Raw genomic sequence first — 25298 nt, 5'->3', positions numbered from 1 at the left:
TTTTAGGACATTTTGCCAAAAAAAAAACAACAACAACAAAAAAAAACAACTTCTCTGTCCGGCCAACTTTTGTCGAGACCGTTCCGAGCTGTAAGGGAGGAAATGATCCGGACGGATTAATCCGTGTACATATTGGATCGCAACAACTGAAGGACGTTTGTTTGCTACATTCCCCCAGAACCGACCTCTGACCCCCCCCTCCTCCTCAATTTCAAACACACGTCGGACAGCAATCGTTTGGTTAATTTATTGGAGTCGACCTGCGCAGAGATCACACAGGACAGGACGTTTTGTTTCCTATTTATTTGGTGCCATCGAGGCTTTCTGTTCCGACCCATAACCCACAAAGGCCCGGCCCGCGGTTCGGGTCCGGCTGTCCTGTACATACCGCTGTATATAGTCGTCTTTTTTGGAGTCCTTTCCCTCCTCCTTCATCCCCCCGTTTTTTCTCCTCTCAGCCTGGTTTTCAGCTCCAGGCCTGTGTTGCCTTCATCTTAACGTTTGTGCGTGGTTGTTTTCCTTGTTTCTTTTCACACAAAGTGCACTGTAATCATATATAAAAAAAAAAGAAATGTTTTAATGCATATTATTTCAACAGTTTCCAGCTCTCCTCTGATGATTTAATCACTTTAATCAGTCTCGTTTCCTGTGTTGTTGTTGTTGCTCTAGGTTAAGTTTTTTTTGTTCTGTTTTTTTTTTTTTTTTGCACGTATGCATTGCTGCATCATCTAATATTTTTATTTTGTAATTTCTATTTTATAAAAAAAAAAAAAAAAGTTTGTAAAATCTTATAGAGGGGGTTTGATCACTATCTCCTGACGGCGAACGACTGAAACGGGATTTGATCCTCCTGACAGGCCAGTTCAGGGTGGGGGGGCGATGAAAGCCGATCAGACCGTAGCTGAGCTTTATTCGTTTAAATGTGGCCATTTTTTATATACCTTAATAATGCACATGTCTCTGTTCTTAAAGAATGTTGTGCAGATAATCATATCAGAGGTGGAAACCCTCCCACTGATGGCGTGGTTCCCGATCAGCTGCTCGGATTTCCCTGTTTTTAATTCGTCCTTCCTAGTTTTTTTTTTAGTTCATCCTTCAGTTTTTTTTTAAATTCCCGAGTGCTTTTATTGGAACAGTTTATCAGGGTCCGTAAGAGGGAGATGAAGACGAATGGTTTTAAAACGAGTTTTAATCCTTTAGTTTACTGTGCTGATGCAGCCAGGAGCCGGTTTAGCTAAAACGCTTAACAATCTGACAAGAAACTTGGTGAAAGGCAACAAAATCCTCATGTAAGCAGCTTAAATGCAACAGTTCATATAAGTGAATGTTTTGTTATTATCTGTCTAAATGCAGCATAAAATAAATAAAATAAAAAAACAAGCTAATGCTTTTAACCCGCCATTACCCTCAGCTGACCAGCAGGGGGCGCTGATTCTCCAGTAACATGAGCTCCAACATGGAGGATGAGTGAAAACATTCAGAAAATTAAGTTAATTTCAGCAACTAAATTTGCTAAGTGAAACACATTATATAGATTAATTATACACTGATGTTTTTAAGCGCTTTTCTACAATTATTTTCCACCTACAGCAACATCAGACTAATAGAAAGCATCTTTACATGTGGGCTTAATAAGAAGCACGTCTAATACCTGCTAAATGTTATTTTCTAGAAGGTACTTTTAATCTGACAAGATATTGTAGTTAATTGAATATGACTGTATGGTGATTGGTCAGAGTAAGGCTGTTTATTCCTTCATAATTGGCCAGAACAGGAGGAGTTTAGGTGTTTCTCTCAACCTTAGTCGATGCCGGACATCCTGACCTAACCGGCTCCTGGCTTTGGTTCCTGACCCGCAGGCAAAAAGAGCCGGATCTCCCAGAACTGTTCCTCTAAACGAGTGTGGCCCCCCCACAGCTGAAGGGTTCCTGGGCTGCGCCGTGTCCAGGTTTCTGTGTTTTATGGTAGAACGTGATGGTTGAATAGAGGCTCCGCTCTCCTCTTCTGTCTCCGTATCCTGTGGAGCTTCCCCCACCCACCCCCCAACCCCTCGTCTATTTTTTCCGGGGGTCTTTTTGTAAGCAATCTGTAGAGTTTCTACGTATGTCTGAGTCGAGTCCTAGCAGATGCTGAGTGAGCAAGGCAGCCAGATGTGGCACACCCTGATAAATCTGACTGAACGGTTTTTATTCTTTGTTGGCAGCTGGAAAAGGAGCGCCTATCATGTTTCTCTCTTTTTCAGTCGCATTGATCTGCTTCTCCTGCTGGGTTATTATTACTGTTATCAATTATTATTATTATTATTATTATTATTATTGCTGCTGCTCTGTGGCTGTTGTAATAAAAAAAATACAAAGGCTCTTTGACAGGAAAAATAACTATGATGTGAAATAATTTCAATCAAGAATAAAATGTCTGTGAATATGTTTCAGCTGACTGAATCATGCGTGGCTTTTTTCTTAATAGGGTTTTCTGACTATATTAATTTTTTGTAAGTACAAAAATCCAACATGCATCATTTTATTCTCTGAGTGATCAGGAAGTTGGAGGATCAGAGGATCAGGGTTTGGGTGTTTCTGAGTCAGGGAGGAAACGCCTCATGATAGAAGCGCTTCTTGGGAACCAAACTGTATTTAAATAACTTAAATATTAATTTTAGCAAGCTAGATTCAGTTTACGGTAGTGTAGGCAGGATGTTAATCACGGACAGTAAATCCTCATTTAGACTCATTCTGGCTGGACGTGTAGTGCGTCTGGGTCATCTGAGACCAGAGGGAACAAAATCACAGGCCTGCATTACCTGACAAAAGTATTCACCCCCTTGGCTTTTTACCTATTTCATTGTATTTCACCTGTAATTTAAATGTTTACCTGTAACGGATCTGTCAAAAAAAAATTAAAATACTGAGCTGGTGAAGTGAAATGAGAAAATGTAGACATGGAGACCAAGGAGTTCTCAGAACAAGTCAGGGACAAAGTTGTTGAGAAGTACAAGTCAGGGCGAGGTTAGAAAACAATATCCCAATTTATTTTGTTCCCCCAGAGCCGTCATCTTTAGCTGGAAAGCACCTGGTACCACAACAGACCTGCCAGGAGAGGATCGCCCACCAGAACTCACAGACCTTTCGGTCACCCAGTAAAACACCATTTGCGGACAAGCAGGAAGCACGTGAGCTGCAGAAGGACAAGTCAGGGCTCTGGGGGTCCAACAAAAACTTTTAACCAAAGACGTCATTTCTTGCATTCTGGTGAATTTTACCAGAACTACTTTTACCCACACAAGTAACTATTTGATTCAATAACTATTTTAGAGGCAGGTTCCTCTTTCAGCTCAACATCATCATGTTTAGATAATGCGTCTAACTACTCCCGCATACTTCAACCGATTTCAACAATGTTGGTATCAAAAGGTTCGGCTCGTTATGGTTATGCTAACTTACTCTTTTTAAAATATTTCACTTTTTGTGTGATTTTTTTGGCTGTTCCCATTGAAATCAATGCAAATTCTTCACATTCTTCAAATTTTCATTTTTTTTAATTTTTTTTTCAAATTCTTAAAATTCCTTCAAATTTTTCAAATTCCTTAAATTTTTTTTTTAAATTCTTCAAATTCCTTCAAATTATTTTTCTTCTAATTCTTCAATTTTTTCAAATTCTTCAAATCCCTTCAAATTCTGCAATTTTTAAAAATTCTTCAAATCTGATTTGAATGTTTTTCAGCTACTTTCTCTGCTACAGGCATCTTCTGCTCAAATCATTCTGCAGATTAGCATTCTCACTCGCTGTTACGCAGGAACAGCTTTTTCTAGTTAAATTACAATCTCACTCATTGACTGCTGGCGATAGGTAGCAGCCCCCCAGCAAGGATGACAGTGGATGGGTAATTACAATGACTTTAGGAATACATTTTATCTTTATTTAGTTTTATTTGTACCAGGACATCGTTTGATGCTATTTTGTGACCGACAGAGAATTTAAGGTGGATTCTACTTTTCTTCTGATTTAGTGATGGGCCTGCTCATAAAAAATAGCATTACAAGGTGTCAAATGCAGATATTTATATAGAGCAAAACCTGTGAGTGGAGCCTGGTACAAGTTTGTGTTTTATTCCAATAATACCAAAAACCGATGCAATATTCCAACATTCTGAGGAAACAATTTTTTGTTTTTTAACTCAGCTGTAAATCATGATTAAATTTGGCAGAAATAACTATTTAAAATGTATCAGCGTTTAAATAATCTAATATGAGTTCTGAATTGAAATAGGAGTTCTGAGCTGTTTTTCACCTGTAGACATGAAACGATTCAGCTCCTGTTGCTGTGACCTCAGATCCTCCAGTCCCGTTTTACACGGATAAATAAGCCCAGACACAGATGAAAGTTTTTATTTTTATTTTTATCAAAACGTCTCCTACAAGCTGGAGACACAGGAACAGAGCATGATAACGGTTTAGACGCGTGGCACCGTCACCGCTTAGGTGGCGAACTTCTTCTGCCGGACAGGAGCGGGGAGCTGAGACACGATGTCCAGCAGGGGGCGCTCCACTACAACCAGGGAGAGGTCCTCCAGCAGCGTCACAGAGAGGAGGTGCTGTGGGAGAAAAGAGAATTACTGTGTGTGAGGTGAAGTTTGTGCACCGATAGAAACGCGTTTCACAAATTGTTGTGCAGAGTGACCAGATGAAGATTAAATTACAACTTTAAGGTTAACCTCATTTTCAGCTCAAAATTATGAACCTCCTGTCAGTACGGTCACATGATCAGCTCTGATCCAATCAGCAGATTGCTATAAACAGGAACAGACGAGCTGGAAGCGTCGTCTCCTGCCTTTAGAAGTGTTTACTTCCAGAGATCGCCCTCAGATGCAGGAAACCGCTGCAGACAGTTTTTCTACTACAGCTGAGAGGTTCAGCTTCAGAGGAAGAGTCCTGGCCGTCCAGGAAGCTCCAGAATCATCTAGCTCAGACTCACGCTGCCACCGCCGCAGAGCTTGCTGCCGGTGGCGTTAGAAGAAGACCTTTTTGGCCAAGAGAACCGACAAGGAGAGAGAAATTCTGCAGGAAGAACAACTGGTGCAGGAGAAACGATGAATCCAGCCTGGAGCCAACAGTAAAGCATCCTGACCCAAACCCATGGTTGATGCTTCTCCTCCCAGTTCTGCCACAGAATGCGGCCACGCCCTCCAACAGCGACTTCTCGCCTGTCACTGACGTGATACAGAGGCTGAAGGATCAGATCGGCAGAAAATTTGGACCCGCGATCAGGAAACTGCCCAGATCCGAGAACCTGTGTTCTACAAAAAGCAGGCGGAGAAGCAGGAACCCGACAACCTGGGATCAACCCGGGGCTCTGAGAAGGTAAGAACGGGTCGGGTGAGTCAGGACGTAAAGCTGATATCCAGCAGGGCAGCGAGAGCTCCAGAAGGCAGGAAGGAGAAGCGGAAATCTGATTTCAACCCTGAGCTGTTCACAGGGTTCCCACACCTTGGTGAACATCAAATTCAAGGACCTTTCAAGGACTTTCCAGGACCAATTTCCTCAAATTCAAGGACCACACGTGGCAGCATTTACCTACTGTGACCGCTGAATAGGTTATCATATTTTAATACAATGCAAATTCAATAAAAGACTAAACAGCATAGAAGTAATGCAAGAAAGTGGACTTAATTTATAGCCTACATTGATATTGATCATATTCATAGCCTACATTTATATCCACAGTACATGGCTATGCCATACTACATTATATATAAGATGTACATTAGTCTACCGTTTCATGGAGTTTTATGGAAAAAAGTGCAGCATTGAGATGTTCAGAATTATATCAATTTGTTTCACTTACTTTCATCTTTGACTAAGCTAGTTTTTGACTGACTCTGAAAAGTCGCTAAATATAGCAACAAAGTCGCTGAGTTGGCAACACTGCGTGAATGTAACCTATTGGACGCACGTAGGCCTAAACCGTAGCCTAGCAACTAACGAAGAAGAGCGAATGTACTTTTGCAAATTAAAAGTCTGCGGAATCAAGCATAATTTTAAAAGATCGTGTGGTAGTAAAATAATGACAAGAGTCGTCATCGGTGTGAACTTTCAACCCCACAAAAAAAATTCAAGGGACTTTCAAGGACAAGGTGTTTTTTTTGGCTGTTTTCAAGAACCTTCAAGGGCCTTGAATTTATTTTTTCAGATTCACAAACTTTCAAGGATTTCAAGGACCCGTGGGAACCCTGTGTTCAGAACCTGGAGGCTGTACCTGGAAGTTCTTGCAGATCTTGAAGGCGTGGCTCTCTCTGCTTCTCTGCGGCTGAGGAAGACTCCGGAGGACCATCTGATTGTAGAGCTTCGTCTCTGCTTTAGGGAGCGGCTGTGCAGAAAAAGCCAGATTAGAACCGCTCTGAATGGCAGGAATGCTGGGGGGGGTGGGGTGGGGGGTTTAGCGCTCGTACCAGACTCTGGTCGATGATGCAGAACATGAAGGCGTCGTGCAGCACGATGTGCGCCGGGTTTGTGGGGTTGAAGGTGACGCGGGTGACGGGCGTGTCTCTCTGCAGCCACAGCGGGTGCAGCCCTTGTCTCTGCAGCTGCCGGCTCCACTCGGTGTACTCCTTCTGCTTCAGGGAGAACTCAAAGATCTGCCAACGAACCCAAGAAATGTTAGAAAAGCTCCTCCTCTGGGTGAAGCCCCCCCCTCCCACCACGCTGAGGCGCCCACCTGCTGGTCGGCGTGCACGGAGACGAGGCTGCAGCTGGCCGGGTGGATGGAGACGGCCGTGGGACAGGAGCTGTAGGCCGGCACCGAGCAGTGCAGCTGCAAAGCGGAACAGACCGTTTACGTTCTGCATCCATGACAACGTGAGAACAGAAGTTGAACGGAGCCTGGTCTGCTCTGAGCTCACCTTCTTCTTGTGAAGGTCGAAGACGTGGATCTCGCAGTCGGTGTTGGCTGCAGCGAGCCACCGGCCGTCTTCACTGGGACACAGGATGTGGATCGGCTGCTTGGAGCCTGAAAACATGCAGAAAACTCTCCCGTCACATTTCTGAGTTCTTTGTTTTGAAACGGGAACCGAAGGCGCCCGTCAACTCATAGGATCTTCTTCATCCGCGCGTCTTTAGAGCGAGGAGCGCCTCAGTAGATACCGGCTTCTCCAACGTACCATCGTCTTTATCACAAAACCAAAGGACAGCAGGACTTTGACGTTTTAAGTTTGTTTAATTGGAACTGCTATACAATCGTGTGTTTATGAGCATTTATCTGGATGTAGAGTGTTATATTACAGAATAAACACCAATAAAATCACTAACATCATGCACTTCTATTAGGGCTGAACAATCAATCGCATTTTCAATATAATCGCGATTTTAAAAAAACGCAATTTCCAAATCGCAGAGTCAGCAATTTTTGGCTATGTAACAATCAGGAACACGTCCATTAGGTGTTGGTAAAATGTTTAAAGTGGGTTTGCCTCCACATGGAAAGGAAGAGAGTTGTAGCAGTAAGATAATCTAACTTTATTACTTGTTTTAGAGTTTATATAATCATACAAAGCATTAAGTTCTGGTCAATCAGTTTAATACATAGACTTGTTTGTTGGTTGCACTTTATGTTCAACAAGGATTGATGTCCAAATCAATTAAAAGCTGTTCTCTTGAATAATATTCTGATTAATAGAAACATTAAAAGTTCTTGTTTTGAATAGTTCTTGTTTACAAACGTCTTTATTTAGACGCCATTTTTGTTGCTTGTGGTTAATGCAGAGAAAAGTCAAAATTGCAATTTTGGTTGAAATATATTGTAGGCAGAACACGATCATTTCTGCTCTGAGTTTAGATGCTGCCGGTCTTTTAGCAACTAATCTGCAGAGCGAGGAAACAAAATGATTTGTTGTTTGTATATGTTTAAAAAGACATGATAAATTAAACTGGGAAAAAATAAATAAATAAAAAAAAAAATCGCATTTAAATTGCAATATTAAGAAAAAAAAAAAAATCGCAATTAGATTATTTGCCAAAATTGTTCAGCCCTAACTTCTATAGATCTCCACTTCAACCCCAACTTAAAAATCCAATATGGGCACTTTCTATATTACATTTATTAATATTACATTTCCACTGACAGGCAATTGTGTCCAATTACATCTTTATGTACAATAATTCACTAAACTCGTTGCTTCAGAGTTTAAAAATACAAAATATAGACAAATACCTCGTCATCAGCTTGTGTTACTAGTTATGGTTAGCTGGTTACCAACCAGCAAACGCCTTCTGGTTTTCAAACTTGCAGCTGGAACATAGTTTGTCACAGAGGCTCAATAGAAAGTACTCCTGGGCTGCAGAAATGTTATTTTGTCCCAGTTAGAACTGCAATTCAACGTAACTGTTAATTTTTTTTTATTTTCCCTGCTTGGCAATAAAATAAATGTGAAATGCTTTAAAGGGACAGTGTGTAGCTAATTTGGCTTTTAACTAGCAAAATTCAAATATTACTTTTATAAATACATATTATGGCAAAGTCTAACAGCATCTCATCAAAAATGAAAACGTTCTCATAACTTATCAGTAATTTATAAATACATAGGTGTTGGTGCATTACTAGGGGGCGCCATGTTGAGTCACCATTTCTGGCTTCAGCCGTACGCATTTATCAATTTTTCTGTCTCTCATATGAAGACATGCTGTCGATGGACGAGAAGTAGAAAACAAGCAAAGACGACCGTAGATCATCTATTTGCCGTTTTCTGTTGAAATGGAGGACCATCTACACTCTTTACCCAGCAAGAGGGAAGAGAAAGTAACCAGGAAAAGGAAGAAGTAGTAATAACCGGGAGAAAACGAGTCTATATCTGTGTAGCTATTATTACCAGGTGGAGATAATCCATGAGGCCGCGGCGTGTTCACCGTCTGTAGCGCAGCGGCAGTAAGTTTGTCTCTTTACTGGTGTTTATAGTCGCTTATATTAGATCCCAAATAAGCGACTGCACGTTCAGAAACGAGCTAAAAAAAACACGACTCACTGAATTTACAAGCAACTTTGAAAAAAAAAAGCTACGGTCAAACGATGACCGTAGCTATTAGCAATTAGCTTTTAGCAGCAGCTAACACATGAAGGACACGTTGACGTTGTCACATTTATGATACTCAACGGCTTATGTAGTAGTTATTACGTGTTTGTAATTCACGCCACAAGATGGTGGGGCAGGGTGAACCTCTAACAACACAAAAACAGTCTTTTTTTGTAAATAAAAAAAGTCTTTCTTTTCAAAATCTCAATTTTTTTAGGTTAAAAGTTTGTTCTTTTCTTGGTCTAGACATGTTTGTCCCGTTTTTAACACCAAGAGCAGGACACGTTTAATGAACCCGAGTCTACTTTTCCACAAGTCGCTGGATGCGTGTTGTCCTGCTGACGATGAAATTAAAATGGCAGCAGGATAATGTTTAATAAACAAACCCTTTTTTTCATTTTAAGAATACTTTAACCTGTCTGCATCTTTACCGACAGGCCTCAACACTCTGCGTCAGCCTTCTGATCCGGCCAGTACCACTTGTCTGGTGATGGTAGGTCTCTTCGGACAATCCAGGGCTTGGACCAGCAGATTGATATGACAGTTTCCGGCGACTCTTTGTTTGAATCTAATTCTTCTCTGTCTGATGAATGCGTGGCGCTGCGGCGACACTCACCAGACTTGTGTTTGAGGGTGTGAAGGTATCTACACTCCGTCTGGTCGAGAGCGACAACGACGACGGAGGAGAGGCTGGAGGAGGCGAACAGCCTGGAGGAGTCCAGAGAGAAGCAGAGCTGGTGGACCGAGCGCAGTTCTTTGGGCAGTTTGGACACCTGGAGGGAGGAGGAGACGGTGAGAAGACACCCTAATCGTCTTTAGACGTCAGAATAAACACTTTTAAAGACCACAAAAACAAGTTTTTCCAGTCGTAAGACATTCTGGTTAGCTGAAAGGCCTCTTTGGTGATGGCAGAGACGGCCGGTGCTCACCTTCTGGATGCTGACGCTGTTGCTGCTGAGCGTCAGCCTGTAGAGACGGACGCTGGAGACGGTGGAGTACGCCAACCAGCTGCCGCATGGAGACAGCGCGCTGCAGCAGATGTGATCCTCTCCCTGCAGGGGAACACAAACGGTGGGTAAACGGGTGATCAAAACATCGTTTCTTTAAGCCAGGCCAATAACAACCCTAACGACTCCTCGTTACAGAGGAGTGGACCAGTTTCGGTCCAATCTGCTGGCTTAAAGTCTTTAACGACCGCCCATTACTAAGGGGTGGACCTGTTTCTGTTGAATTTGCATGTTATCTAAGTCATTACAAGGCCTTTGTTTGGCAGTAGTATAAAGCTTGGTACTCTACATTACTCCAGACCTTTTTGAATTGAGAAAGCTTCCTGGAGAGGAAGTGAAACATCTTCAACTACAGAAAACAAGTCCAGTTGCTTTGTTTTTTACTTTTTTTTTTTAAATGACCATGACCAGGATGACTGAGAATCTTCACCAGACATCTTCTACCCACCTTCCTCTTCAGCTGGATCAGTTTCTCTGGCTTCCTCTTCACAGGCAGAATCTCCCCAGGCGCTCCTGTCAACAGCCAACGGCACACAGTAAAATTATTTGACTAGAAAAACACGTTCATATTTATCACCTTGCTCAATTAAATATTTTCTCCATTTTTTTGGTATTCAATTTTCTAACTAAATAAACTTTTATAATCATTCTTATCTATGTGCAACTCTTACATTTATATATATATGTATATTTTTTTTGGGGTGGGTGGGGTCTATACCTTTTAAAGCAGCAACAAGGTGAACTGTGATTAAAAGGGTAAATTATGATTTTTGTAATTCATTCTCAATAGGTTAACCAAATGATAAAAGTAATAATGCGGTAGATCAGGGATTCCACGTGAGATGAAAAATGTAATGATGGTCTGGTAATTACACAATTAGTATTTTTTCCCCTGCAACATAAAGACGTGTAAATAAACATTTCCTTTCTAAAAATTAAAATCAAAAACTGTGAAGTTAATAAATAAATAAAATATATTCACATGAAAATGTATGCATTTAGACATGAAGTCTTCTACGTTTCATTCCAAGATAAAATATAGAAGAAGTTGTCTTCTACACATTGTGCTGTATATACCTAGCTTGTGGTTTCTACTTCATTCATTCTCCCAAATATGCTGAATTTGCTGAAAACAGAGAAACTGTCATGCAGGTGAGACATCTAAGGTCAAAGTTAGTGATGAAGGAGGAGAGGAACCAAGAGAGAAAGAGAGAACTGCAACAGATCCGGGAGAAGAATACGAGCGGGACTCAGAAAATGTCTCCGTCTCTCTCCTCACCTCGTTTACGTCAGCAGAGGGAAAATTGAGTTTGGCCCAAAGTTTTATCTCGTTTTATGGCGCAGCACCTACAACCAGCGCTGCCCATGGAGCTGTGACTCGGCACAAACACTGATGCTGCTGGAGGGAGAACTGGTGGTAGACGCCGTTTCTTGACTACGTTCACGCACAGAGCTGTAATAGTTTTCATTGTGATTCAAACAGGTGCAGTTCATTTTAAAGATGCAGTTTTAGCACATATTCAGACAGGAACAGGGAAACCAGTGTTGGGGCTGCGGGAAGCTGAATGTAACCGCTGTGAAACCATCAGGAAATAATGTTTTATTTATCTGATTAATAAAAAAAATTGCTGTTCGATGGTAGTCTACTAGTAGTAGTTATCCCCAACTTGACCACTAGATGTCAGTAAATGTCAGATTCTGCACCTTTAACTGGTTAGATCAGGATCTTTGTATTTGTTACAGGACCAGAAGCTCCACATATCGGCCTAAACAGTTTAAGGCTCCTGTGTTGGGACAAAACGTCCAGGAAGACCACAAAAAAAAAAACCCTAAGGAGCTAAACTTGTGGCTTTTCTCACCGTTTCCGTCGCTTTCTCCAAGCCGCCACAGCTCCAAATGATCCGGGAACTGGAAGAGGAGAAGTCCTGCTTTCTTGGCACAACTAACCAGGTTTCTCTACAAAGGAAGAGGACGGAGGTTAATCACGCTGTGGGGCCGGTTGCAATAGGTAGAACTCAACGTAGAGTCACATAAACACATTAAGAAAGAGAGTCTGACAGCTTTGTTTTTCTACATATAGATATTTAGCATCAATTTTACAAAAAAAACAGAAAAAAAAAACTGAACGCCCCTTTTAATGTTCTTTGCAAACTACAGGGCTCTGACTTCATCTGTTAGGTGGCAGCAGGTTGTGGAAAAAAGCAGCACGACTTTACTGGAACTTGTATTTCAGCGAACACCACCACTATTTTAACTTCTCGTCATCGGCTACCTGTACATTTCACGATACTTTTAAAAACTATTTTATTTGCTTCTAAATCTCTTAGTGGCCCGTTTAAACTTAGAGGAGACACCGTTTTTGCCGTCGTTGCCCAAAAGTTGATTGATCTGCCTTTACGTATTTTTTTTGTATTTTAATTTTTATTTTCTGCAAAGTGACCTTGGGTGTCCAGAAAGGCGCTGTTAAATAAAATGTATTATTATTATTATTGACATAAAGTGCATGCAAACCTAAATTATTCTCCTTTTCTCATAGAAACTGGGATAATTCTCTATATTTTTGAACGATAAAGCACTAGTGCAGTGAAATAAGTATTACAGTTCTGAAAGCTGGACTGGGGAGCAAAAGTGTCCTGAGAGTTACTCTTTCAACACCTGGGTTGAATTTTTTATGGAAAAAAAAAAAAAAAAAAAAAAAAAAAAAAAAAAAATTATATATATATATATATATATATATATATATATATATATATATATATATATATATATATATATATCAGCTACAGTGTTAATATGATGATCTTTATTCTCAGATGACCAACATCGTATATAGCAACAACAGTAAACTAAAAGAAAGCCACAATTTATTTCCTTACAACAACAAAACTTACAAAGTTAAGATGAAGGTAACAAAATAAAGACGTGGAAAGCGGCTTTTTCACTGAGTAACCTCTGCCCAACAAAGGCCTTCTAATGGCTTACATAACATGCAAATTGAACCGAAACTGGTCCATGCCTTCTGCAATGGGGAATCGTTAGGGTTGTTATTGGCCTGGCTTACAGGAACGATGTTTTGATCACCTGTATGGAGGTGATGATTGAGGTGATGATGGGAAGGAATCAACCCTATAGCTGTGTTGTAAGTCTTTCAAAGTTGAAACCTTACAACCTTACTGGAACAAACTGCCAATTATCACGTCAACCCTCACCTCCATACAGGTGATCAAAACATTGTTCCTGTAAGCCAGGCCAATAACGACCCTAACGACTCCCCATTGCAGAGGCATGGACCAGTTTCGGTTCAATTTGCATGTTATCTAAGCCATTAGAAGGCCTTTGTTGGCCAGTACTATAAAGCTTGATAGTCCACATTACTCCAGACATTTTGAATGGGGTACCGCGCACGTGACGTCACCGACTCAAGAGCAACGCCCCTTTTGCCGCTTAGGTAGGGCATACAGGTAGAGAACGCCTGTAGCAACCAGCTATTACACGCGCAACAGAACCAGCGATATGACCGACTTTATAGCCGTTAAACTTTCCCAAGACGATGTCCCAGGCGCACGGTTTACTGGTCGCACTGTCGAAGAACACACCAACCTTCAGCTCAAACGATGGCTTGAGTGTCGAGGGCTTAAAAAGACTGGAAAACGGGCCGAGTTGATCGAATGGTAAGCTTTGTTTTTTTTTTTTCCTGCGCAGCGGTCATGGCGTCGTCGGCCGTTTTTTTGTTTGTAATCACCGTCCAGGGATCGGTATATGTTTAATGTTTGTCTTATTTGAAATATATCCATTTTATTTTATTATTATTTTTTGTCTGCACCATCAACACCAAGTCAAATTCCTTGTAAGTGGAAACCTACTTGGCAATAAACTTTATTCTGATTCTGAAATGTCTTCAAGCTTTGAAAAAAAAGTGCAGTTGTTTTGTTTTTTTATCTCTTTTGGAATGACTGAGAATCTTCACCAGCACATCTGGCTTACGTTCATCTTTAGTACCAATGGTTAAGTGTGTTGCCGCACTTTGCCTGGATGAGTTTCTTTTTTTTTTTATCCCAGCATTTCAGCGCCGCTTCACGACTAACGCGGACCTATTTAATGTTGCTCATGGCGTCAGGGATCAACAGGAGGAATGACATAACGAGCTAAAGCCACAGCACGGGGCATCTCTCCGTTAATGTGAGGGGCAACCTGGATAAATAATAACACTGCAGTGAAATAATATGCTTCCCTTACAGAGGAGGATGAGGGGATTTTCTGAATTGGGACAAATGAATGACAATGCATTGATGATCTGAAAGTCAACATTTATCAGGAAATTTCCAAAATATCTGGAATATATGGGGGACCTATTTAAGTTCTCATGTGGATGATGTTATGTTCCCTTTATTAAAGCATCACTAATAGCTAATATGTTACTGTACATGTGCAGCTGTTGCCTTCCTGATCTTAAACGTGTTGCTGTTTAGTCAAACCATCCTGCTGTCCATTCCTACTTCACACACACTGGTTCTGTAATGCTAGTGCCTCCAGGAGGGATCGTTTTTCACCCTGCAGCGCCCCCTACAGGCTATTTCAGCTCATATGCAGTAAGATGTGACACTTTCTGGACTCACATGTGGGAAAGCAATTTTCCGAAGCGCCGACTCCTGGGTGTTCTTCTCCACTTTGTCCAGCAGGGGTCTCACCACCAGCTGGGTGTCCATCCCTGAAGCCAAAGTTCATCCTCGTCATTCATTACGCTTTAAATATTTCAGACATAATTGAACAAATGCAAGAAAAACTAAAACCTGCACCGAGGACATTAGTGATCACAGAGTCCCTTAACCTGTTCCTGAACATATGTGTTATAAAGCTGCTGACGTTTCCGCTCTGCGTTACAAAGCGGGATATAAATTTAATCTAAATATGGTTTTTAATCTAGTCTCTTTTTTTTACTGAAACTGTTGCACTGAAATAATTATCTGATTGACAAACAGCTTGAATGAATTATCCGCCTCGTTCAGTGAAAGCGTCTCCGATTACCTACTTTTTGGTAAAAATAGATGCATAAAAATTCACACATTATTTCATAATACAAAAACTTAACATATGTTGCATCTCAACGACATTTTAACGACAGAGACGTAGTTAATTATTATAGCTTTGTTTCAGATATGCATCTGCAAACATCATAGTCCGTGGAGATTCCCTTCCTTCATCTGTCCACCTGATCTGCTCTGCCCCCCCCTACAGCACACCTCACCACCGTCTCACGGCTCTCACACATAACAACAAGCGCAGGTTTTAGTAGTTTTCAGCCTTTTCATGGAATAAACGCATCAAATAGAACAGCAACGAAGGTCTAGACTTCTTGTCCACCGTCTTTTTTCAAAAAAAAAAAAAAAAAAAAAAAAGTATTAAACCTAAAATTAGAATTTAAAAATGTGGCCCATTAAAAATATTACTTTATTTTGGTAGATATTTATCAAAACTCTTAAGTTGTGATTTTGCAAAAGGTTATGTAACATTTACGGCTCTAAGCAAACTTTATTTAGCAGGAGAGAGGAAATAAAACCCGGTTGTTTGGATTGTAAACGTCGCAGATCCCCGGGCTGAACTAAAAGCTATAAACTCAAACACTGTTAAAATAAACTAATCTAGTTTTTTCTAAGGATGGTTAAATAAGATTAGGTAAACTAGAGTGGTCAAAATTAAGCTGAGGGAGGCTAAACAAAGCTAAAACGTGGTTAACCAAGGTAAGATAAGGCACACAAGCTTGCATTTGCTTAGTTAAGGTAGAGTAAACTAAACTAAGCTAGGCTAAGATTAGACACAATTAATCGAATTACGACAAGTTCAAAGAAGTTTATTCAAGATCAGATATGTTAAAGTAGGATAAATTAAGCTTAGGTGCTGTAAGGTAAGGCTAAACTACGGTAAACTAACTTAAGCTTGGATTTGCTAATCTAAACCAAGGTAAAGTCAACCAGACTAAGGTAAACTAGGGTAAAATAATTTAAGATCGCCTGAGTTTACATAAACTCAGCTAATCTTAAATAAGGCAATCTGTGATTATGCAAGTTAAACAAAGCAGGACAAGATGAATTAAACACTAAAAAGTCCTTTTTGGCAGGTTAAACTACGCAAAAACCCGTTAGGACCAGTTAACATGACAAGTCAATCTAAATTAAATTATACTGATGTTTGGGTCTTTATTAAACCGGTGAGTTTTGGGAAACTGGGTTCACGATTTAAATGAAGGAAACAGCGAACGGGCTTAAACCGGATCGGCAACGACCCGGATAACTGAGAATCTGCAAAGGCATAAATTAAGGAACCGTGTATGTCGGACTGATTCGGGTCAGGTGAAACAACATTACTCAGAAACAGGCAGGAGGTGAAATTATAAAGAGTGAAACAACTTTCCAAAGTCCAGATAAAACCCAAAACCTTCTGGGCTCGTTAAGCGCATTAATCAGAACCGCTATAAACGGCGAGCAGGTTCTGGTGGAACCGGGAGCCGGACTTTTATCCAGCGATTTGACACCAACCTCCGGAGACCACAGCCGTGTCGGTGTGGACCAGAGCCCTCACGTCATGCGAGTGGTTCTTAAAGGTCCGGGTTCGGAACCAGTGCTTGTCCTCCTGTCCCGCGGTGGAGGCGATGAACTGAAACTGGACCACGGTTCCCTCAGACGTCCCGGCGATCACGCTGCTCTCGTCCTGTCAAACATTCACACGACGTGATTCCGCGGCCATCGGAGCGGACGTGCGGCGCCTCGGCTCCCCGCTTCTCACCTGGGAGACGGACAGGACCAGGACGTCCCACTTGGTGACCAGGTGGGACCTGAACAAGGTTCCGGTCGACCCGTCCCAGATCTGGAACTTCCCCGCGGAGTCGCCGCTGATGACGGTGTGGTCGGACAGAAAGGCCACGCTCCAAACCACCACCTCCTTGCTCTTGGAGGCTCCCGCCCCTCGCTCCACCAGCATCCTGTGTGTGGCGCTACCTGAAGGCAGAACCAAGGAGAACGGATCAGGAACACGAAGAGGAGCAACACAACTCAGCAGAGATTCTGCTTGTGTCCCGTTGGGTGGAAGTTACCCGTCTCCGTATCAAAGATCCGGATCATGTCCATCATTCCTGCCGCCATCTTGGTGCCGGACGGATGCCAGGCCAGAGATATGATCCGACCTGCGGGATTAATCAGACTTTTCTGAACAATCTGCTGCTTTTATGTTACTGTCAGTGTCTTTACAGGGAGAATTTAACTAAAGTGTAGAAAGAAAAAAACACAACAAGTATTTGCATTTCGTTATAGACTTTTTCTGAAATGTTTCAGACCGTTAAAGTTTAATATCAGACAAAATTAACCAGAGTAAATAAAGAAAAAAAATGCATCTTTCAACAAATGTGAGAAAAATTGATGGCAGCTTAAGGCTAATAACTGCTTGTGTCAACCTCAGCGACCATTTCTAGTTACTTTTACACGATTATGGAGGAACGTTTCTGCCGCTCTTCTACGCAGGGATGTTTTAATTCAGCCACAACGAAGCCTAAACAGCCGCTTTGAGCTCTTACAACAGCAACTCGATTGGTTTTCAGTCTGGACTTTGACTAGACCACTTAAAACCTTATTTTTTTTCTATCCCTTTGGAGTGCAGTGTGCTTTAGGTCCTCATCCTGCTGCATAAAGCAAGTCTGCTTGAGTCACATTATTATGTCATGATTTCTCCTTCAGGATTTACAGCTGGAAAGCAGAACTTATAGTTAGAACATTTACAGAAAGTAAAGGTAGCACCACCATAGAATGCAGGGCTGGGTTTCATCTAGATGAGCTGATACGATACGATTCTCGATTATAGCTCAGCTTCATTTGATTTGACTCCAATATCGATATTTATTACTTTCAAATTAATGCTCAAAGTCATTCAATCAACAAAACCAGACAAATATGTTATTTATATTCAATTTATTGAACACTAATATATTAATAGGAAAATAAAGCATTTGGTTTAATAAATTTAACGTATCACAGAAACCAAAAATGTGCCCAGATGTCTGATTTTAGGGACCAAGGCGCTTCTAAAATCCTGTCGGCCGTTCTGCAACTTCGTCTCTCTTGTTCTTCCTCTCTGTGAACGGTAATGATACGCTGTGATAACGCCCCCTAGGGGTTGGGAGGCATATTGAAAGCCAGAATATCGATAATAAATAGTTTTTTAAAAACATTGATATTAATCTTTGTATTGGTTTTTATGACCAGCCTTGAGTGAAAATGATTTATGGTGTCAGTGGCCCAGTCAAAGTCCAGATCTCAACCTGACTGAACTGCTGTGCTGGTGGAACCTTACAGTGGCTGTGAAGGAACAAATTTCTGCAAACATCAATTAAGTGAACCAATGAGGAAGAGAAAAACGAGTCAAATTTCCTCCAGGCTGACAGCCAGAGTCAGACAGGAAAGCACTGCTGAGTTTTTTTTTAAACAAGCCTCATTTTTTTAAATGTTTTATAAAGTGCGTAATAATTTACTGAATATACACGTTGAAAAGGTCCAGTTAAAGCGGCAGGGCACCGACCTTTCTGCCTGTCCAGGTTCCTTTGAAACTGAATCCTCTCGTCCAGGATTTCAAACATCTTCACCGTCCCGTCTTCACAGCCAGCCTGTCAGAGAAAACGGTCCGTTCACTTCTTCACGCAGATCCGTCAAAACCCATAAAACAGCGTAAACGTAACAGAGACATCCACCCACCGCCAGCAGCGTCCCCTGGCTGTTTCCACTGATGGTCCACACTGGTCCTCCGTAGGCCTCAATGCTGTATTTGGGCCTCAGGTTCTCCAGGTCATACTCCGTGAGCTCCCCGTCTAAACCAGCGCTGAACAGGCGACGGCCCACCCAGCAGAGAGCCTCCACGGTTCTCCCGTCCCGCCCGGGGATGACCTGTGCATCGACAGGAGGTTAGATCTGGGAACCTCCGCCCTGAACGGATTCAAACCAACGCCGGCTCTGATTTTTTTTTTTTACCTTCTCCTGGAAGTAGTTGTCAGCAAAGTTAAAGATCTCCACGGCTCCGTCGGCTCGGGCCACGGCCAGTCGCTCCGTGTGGCTGTTGAAGGCCATGGCCCGGATGGCGCTGGGCATGTAGTCGAAGAAGCGGACGCGGTGCACCTTAAACTCCCCCATTTGACCCTGGGCAGAAAAACAAAAACACCAAAAGTCAGATTTGACTCCAGAAACCACAAAGAAAATAAATACCGGTTGGCTGGAGGAGACATCTTGATAAACTAAAGTATCTAGAATCTACTCAGTATGAGGGATTGCTGCAAAGCCATCAACAATGCAGACGACTGTCCACTGTGGCTCTACGCTCTTTCAGGAGGAGTGAATGCTGCTTGGAGAGACTTGATGCAACCTGCTGGGTTTCCTTAGAGAGGAAACTTTCTGACCAACCTGGAGAATTTGATGGAATTTGACTTTGGAAAGAGCCTTGAGATGACATGTTTCATGAACTGGCACAATATAAATAAAATTTAATTTAATTAAAAGGAAAGACTGGAGCACAAATAAATCACTTGATTTACATCAAATCTGCACTTCATGGCTTGTTTGTTAAATGAGAGGTTTCTGTGACTTACAGAAAAAACTCTAACATCTATTAATCAAATTACAATTTAACCACAAACATTCATGTACGTGGATGAATGATTTTTATAGTGACTTTAAATCCCAAATTAAATAAAAATCTCCCTTGTTTAAAATAAGCCGAATTAACATGACGTATAGGTATAAAACCCTTGGTTAGCTCATTAAAAACACAATTATTCTCTCATAGCGCCATCAGAGAGCAGCAGTTTGATTTGTTTTAGATCATGCAAGGATTTTTTTGCAAGGACGTTTTTGTTAGATATGGGAAGTGAATCTAACTTTTTTTTTACGGGACAGGGGTCTCAGCTGGCTTTAAACCCTGTTTGATATAAGAAAACAACAACAGCTAGCTCTGAATGCTAACGTAAACCGACGCAAACTGTCGGTTAAAAGCACTAAAAACGCCTCACAGCTGAACTACAACAGCTTAAAAGTCAGGAAAAGTATTTTCCTCGCAGATTTTCGCCGTACTCACCTTAGATGTAACGCCGCACGTTTGAAAACATCAAGAACCACGTTGATGACCCGGAGCAGGAAGAACAGGCGGAAATGCGTCATCACGTCGCCAGTACGCAGCGCCGGCTGCTTGGCGGGAAGCCGAATGTAAACAGGAGTGTTCGGGTTCCTGAATTTCCTCGTTTTGGTTGTTTCACTGCAGTCAAAGACGCTGCGGCTCGTTGGTTTTAAACACGATGGTTCAGATATTTATACGGTAAGAATTGGTTTAAGTCTGACTTTATTTCACCGCATGTTTTATATTTTGTTTTAGCAGAAAATGCTCCAAAAGGTGCAGAATAACCGCAGCAGCTTTTCGATATGTGTCAAAAACAGTTGATAAAACTGTTTACGTATGTTTTCCCCTAATTTGATCCACAAATATCTTATCAGTCACTCACTAAAACCTTTTATTTACCAAAAACAATTAAAGTCTTGATGTAAGTTTAATTTCATTTAAAGTTTAATTAGGAGGAGTGAATGCTGATTGTCAAGACTTGATGCAATCAGCTGGGTTTCCTTACAGAGGAAACTTTCTGACCAATCTGGAGGATTTGATACAATTTGACTTTGTAAAGAGGCTTGAAATTACGTGTGTTGTGAATTGATGCTATGTAAATAAAATTGAATTGATTTTATTTTCTCTGTATTTAGCTAAAATTCATATTTGTTCTTATTTTATTATTTAAAATAATGTAGTACAAAAGATAATAATGTGAATACTGTCTGCATCGTGTTGTGCAGCAAATAAATTTAGATTAGGATTTTTTTATTTTTTTATTTAAAAGTCTTTATCGTCAGAACTAACACTGTTTACGTTGTGCAGTGAGAGCAGAAACTATATGATGTTAGGCTTTAATTATTTTTTAATTACATTTCATTAAAAAAAAATCATTGTGTTATAACTCCTTCCTTTTATGGACAATTTCCCGTTCTTGTGCTGTAAGCAGAAATGTAAAATTTTACCCTGACTAATTCTCCATATTATGTGACGTAGCTAAAGCCCATCAGGCTCAGTCGGACCCCCAGTGTTCCAGTTGTGTACTGTGCCTTTGAAATGTTTACATACTCCTTGATTTATTCTGTATTCTAATCATTTATTTCTATTATTGGGATTTTAATGTTGCAGAGCAACACAATGTAGTGTTTAATAATCATTAACTGGCAAGAATATGATGCTGATCCGACTCTCCGCCTGAACTGGAAGGCAGAGCAAGGAGGCCATTAATCAGAACCAAGAGGAGATGCAGAGGTCCACAGTCTGTGTGGACATCAGCTGTTAGTGGGGATGCAAGGCCGGTTTATTTGTGTAGCACAAAGTGCTTTACACGATTAAAACGTAGGAAAATAAAAATCAGAATAAAAGCAAGTTTAAAAAAAGACTCTGCCTTTATAAATGAGAGGGAAGAAGGAATACGGTCCTTCTGCTGGGACAGAGAAGCTGGTCAGAGTAGATGTAAAGATGGTCAAGTCAAACACCAAGTCAAATTCCTTGTAAGTGCAAACCTACTTGGTGATTAAACTTGATTCTGATTCTGGGGATGGAGCCAAAAAAGGATCATCCTGGAACTAAAAAACCCAATTAGAGGCTGTTAGGCTGAGGTGGAGGTGCAGGACAACGACCCTAAACATGCAGCTGGAGCTGCTTTAGATCAAAGCAAATGCTTGTTAGAACGGCCTAGTCAAAGTCACAACAGACGTAAACCTAAGGGGGAATCTAAATGTTTTCATTCAGTCTGACTGAGCATGAGATATTTAGCAGGGAAATGTGGATAAATTGTTTTGTTTTTTTTTCTTTTGGTTTTATCTGAACCATACGGCTAAAACCAAAAGGCTCGAAGCTGTAGTTTCAGTGACTATTGATTCTATAAAGTCTGGACTCCAGAGACCTGAAACAAACAAACACCTGCCATGTTTTCTGGTCATTATTAGTTGTTTTTTTATATTATCTTTGTAAAGATGTTTTAAACCATGTATCCCTTTCCTGCCGAATCCCAAAAGATTACAATGACTATTGTGGTTTTAACCTGACAAAGTGTGAAAAATATCAAATATTTTTTGTAAGACACTATATACAAAAACAATTCTCCTGTTATAAACCTGTTTGCTTTTGATCTGCGGTGATAAAAACATCTCATGAGGAATAAATCTGTGAACATAGCCGGCTGCAGTGCTCCCTCTCCTGGCTGTGCTCTCGTTTAGCCCCAGCAAACCCGTTGGTTCCTGGGTTCCCCGATGCTAGCGTGTGTTTCTGCTCCTGCAGGGGCAGCGTGGACGGCCGCCGCCCTCCGGAGTGGCTGCTGGTGGAGCTGCAGGGAGAGATGGTGTCCAGACACAACTCTGGCCTGGCGGGAAACGTGATGGGAGACCTGCTCTACACCAAGGAGGTGCGGATCCGTCTCACTCAATATAACCATTCAGTAAAAAATTAAGACCAGATGCATGTTTTTTTTTTCCATTACTGATTCATTTTCACTGTATTTTTGGCTCAAAGTGTTCGGCTAGCATTCTGCTATTCAAACAGCAAGAAAAACGCAGAATTTGAAGTTAAAATCCATTTTCCCTGCCTTGGTCAGAATCAGAATCAGACATACTTTAATAATCCCAGAGGGAAATTACTTTTGTCACACGCTCCAGATATATAAATGGTCTCTCACTTTCCTGTCTTCTCTCCGCCAGGGGGTGCCGGTGCTGATCGTAGGACATCACATTCTCTACGGGAAGCAGGTCAAACTAGAGAAGCCCTTCGCCGTCCTCACCAAGCACTCGGGACATTCGGAGGACAGTGACGCTGACGGTCTCAGTCAGGTTACCGCGGAATCAGACCAGCAAGGACCCGCCTCCTCCTCTTCCTCCACGTCTTACTCTGTGTCCGCGCTCATCAAACGCAAACTGATCTTTAAAACTCGTCCCAAACCCATCATCACAAACGTGCCCAAGAGGGTGTAGAAGGACACCTGCCGGTCTCTGTCTTCTGCTCAGGCTGGTCCAAACTGGTCCGAGGCACCGATTTGGACAGAAAACTGATTTTAATCGCTGGTTTGGGTTTGAAATGCTGCTTTGTGAGGTTGTCTGGATTTGAGCGTTTTGTTTTTTACAACTAATCAAATGTTTTCTGACTGCAACAGAAACGGCAGCAGCTGTTATGATTGTTGACACATAATGTGTTGGTTTTTTTTTTACACATGGTGTAATCTTTTTCCTGTACTTAGTTCATTTCCAATTCAATTCAGTTTGTTTCAATCACAGTAATTGCGTTGCCAGCCACATGTATAGGCAGCGCTAATGAGCCGTAAAATAAACTGAATAACCTAAATGAATGGCTGTGTTAAACTAAACTACTGTTGAACTGTAATGTTTTATAATGTCACACTGAAAAATCGTAGAAAAATGGTGGGCCGGTTTCTCTCCAAAGGCCATGGATACCTCGCTGGCCTCTGCTCATCTGTCTTTTTTTTTTTTCTTCCAGCTGAAACATCTTCAAAAACATGGCCAGAGAAACACGAAGACGGTTCATCAGACAAGATAAATCTTAAAGGATAATAATATTAAAGGATAATTCTAGGTGCTATGCCGTTGGCGAGCAGGTGATCAATAAAGTAACAGCATTGATACCAATGAATGCATAAAAACATAACTTTTCATGAGGGTTTTTCTTCACAGTTAATTAAAAGAATCGTTTTAAGCTTCTTTTTTTAACACATCTTTACCAGCGGCCTAGAAACTTAGCCAACAATATATAATCTCCTGGCTTAGCCCTGAGTGGATGAATAAATGTATTAAAAACAGTTTCGACCAGCCTCCTTCAGACCAAAAATTCACTAACTGACTCACAGGAGGGCAGCAGAGACAGGCTGAATGAATAAAAAGTTCAGGTTTCATCCAAAAAGACATCAGAAAACAGAAGTTCAGTGACAGACGTAACGTTAAGAGGGTTTTGCTCTGCTGCAGCAACACGAAACACGTCGCCAGAATGCTCACAGCTTACAGTGTGTGTGTTTGATGAAGGCGTGCCCCCACGTATAAAAAAAGAATCCCGTCAGAGGCCTCCATGACTGAATGGGCCGATTCATTGAGCAGCACACTGACAAACCTTTAAACTTGTTTTCCAAAGTCATAAAAAAACAGAAAGTCAACATCAGTTTAATGCAACGTTTTGAAAAGCTGCCGTCGGGTCCCAGCAGCCGGCGCTGAAGCCACAAACATCCTGAGATGGAGATGTTCTCCAGGAGTTAAACTGAATTTGAAAATAACTGCAGGCTTTTAATTATCATCCATCCATCATCTTCAGCATAGGTCAGGTCATGAAGGTCGAGTGGGGGGCTGGTGCATATCTCCAATGGTCATTGATTGGGTGAGAGGCAGGGTCCTCCCTGGACAGGTCTCCAGTCCATCACAGGACATTAGCATAGAGAGACACAACTAAAGGCAATTTGGAGAGCGGTTGACATAAGGAAGCCAGAGTACCCAGACCTCCTGCTCTGTTCTCTCTGTTTGCTCAGAGAGAACATGCAAACTCCTCGCAGAATGCAGAATCCTGCGGGGGATTGAACCCGGGACATTCTTGCAGCAAAGCAACCGTGCTACCAGCTATGTCCAGGAGACATGCCTCTTACGTCCAACGCTCCATCACCTTCCCAGCTTTAATCGGGAGCTCCCACAAACATTATACAGGGACGTAAAAAAGCATTCACCCTTCACTGATTAAATCAATTAAAGCAATTCTTTCAGGTCCGTTTGCAGCAAAGCAGTCACAGACCTACATGCTTACGCCACGTATTATGAACACTGAGCTTAACGGAGGCAAGGATGGTGTTAGAGGTTCTGTGATGTTTGAATGAGTTGCGTCATTTTGATAGGCTGTTCACTCCTGGGAAGGTTCATCAATGTTGCATGTCTTCTACATTTAAAGAAAAAGGAGCTTAATGTGGTTCACTGGAGTCCCAGGGACTAGAAATGGCTTTGTAATCCATTCCAGACTGGCAGATAACAATGACTGTGTTTCTAATTTGCTCTTGAATTTCTTTAGACGAAGGTATGACGTTGCTTTTTTGACATCTTCTAGTCTACTTCATGTTGTAAGACAGACTCAATTTAGGTCAGGCCTTG

General features: G+C 41.5%; 2 protein-coding genes across 2 annotated transcripts; one reads left to right on the top strand and one right to left on the bottom strand.

Annotated features, from left to right (window-relative positions):
• Positions 1-4369: 4369 nt before the first annotated feature.
• utp4 (UTP4 small subunit processome component) lies at positions 4370-20298 on the bottom strand. The gene is made up of 17 exons (XM_012852320.3): positions 20170-20298; positions 19074-19238; positions 18801-18989; positions 18628-18712; positions 17153-17242; positions 16846-17057; positions 16599-16770; positions 14682-14773; positions 11925-12021; positions 10514-10578; positions 9988-10110; positions 9675-9831; positions 6896-7002; positions 6712-6807; positions 6446-6631; positions 6253-6363; positions 4370-4591 (listed from the first exon to the last, which is right to left on the bottom strand). Exons 2-17 carry the CDS (start codon positions 19230-19232, stop codon positions 4475-4477), a joined length of 2058 nt encoding a protein of 685 aa, XP_012707774.2. The 5' UTR covers positions 19233-19238; positions 20170-20298; the 3' UTR covers positions 4370-4474.
• Positions 20284-23505, top strand: chtf8 (CTF8, chromosome transmission fidelity factor 8 homolog (S. cerevisiae)). The gene is made up of 3 exons (XM_012852309.3): positions 20284-20406; positions 22453-22576; positions 22869-23505. Exons 1-3 carry the CDS (start codon positions 20387-20389, stop codon positions 23136-23138), a joined length of 414 nt encoding a protein of 137 aa, XP_012707763.2. The 5' UTR covers positions 20284-20386; the 3' UTR covers positions 23139-23505.
• The last annotated feature ends 1793 nt before the right edge of the window (positions 23506-25298 follow it).

This window comes from Fundulus heteroclitus, chromosome 2 (genome assembly GCF_011125445.2).
Source record: "Fundulus heteroclitus isolate FHET01 chromosome 2, MU-UCD_Fhet_4.1, whole genome shotgun sequence".
Classification (NCBI taxonomy): Eukaryota; Metazoa; Chordata; class Actinopteri; order Cyprinodontiformes; family Fundulidae; genus Fundulus; species Fundulus heteroclitus.
Note: the sequence above shows the minus strand (reverse complement) of the source record. Positions and strands in the feature narration are given on the sequence as shown.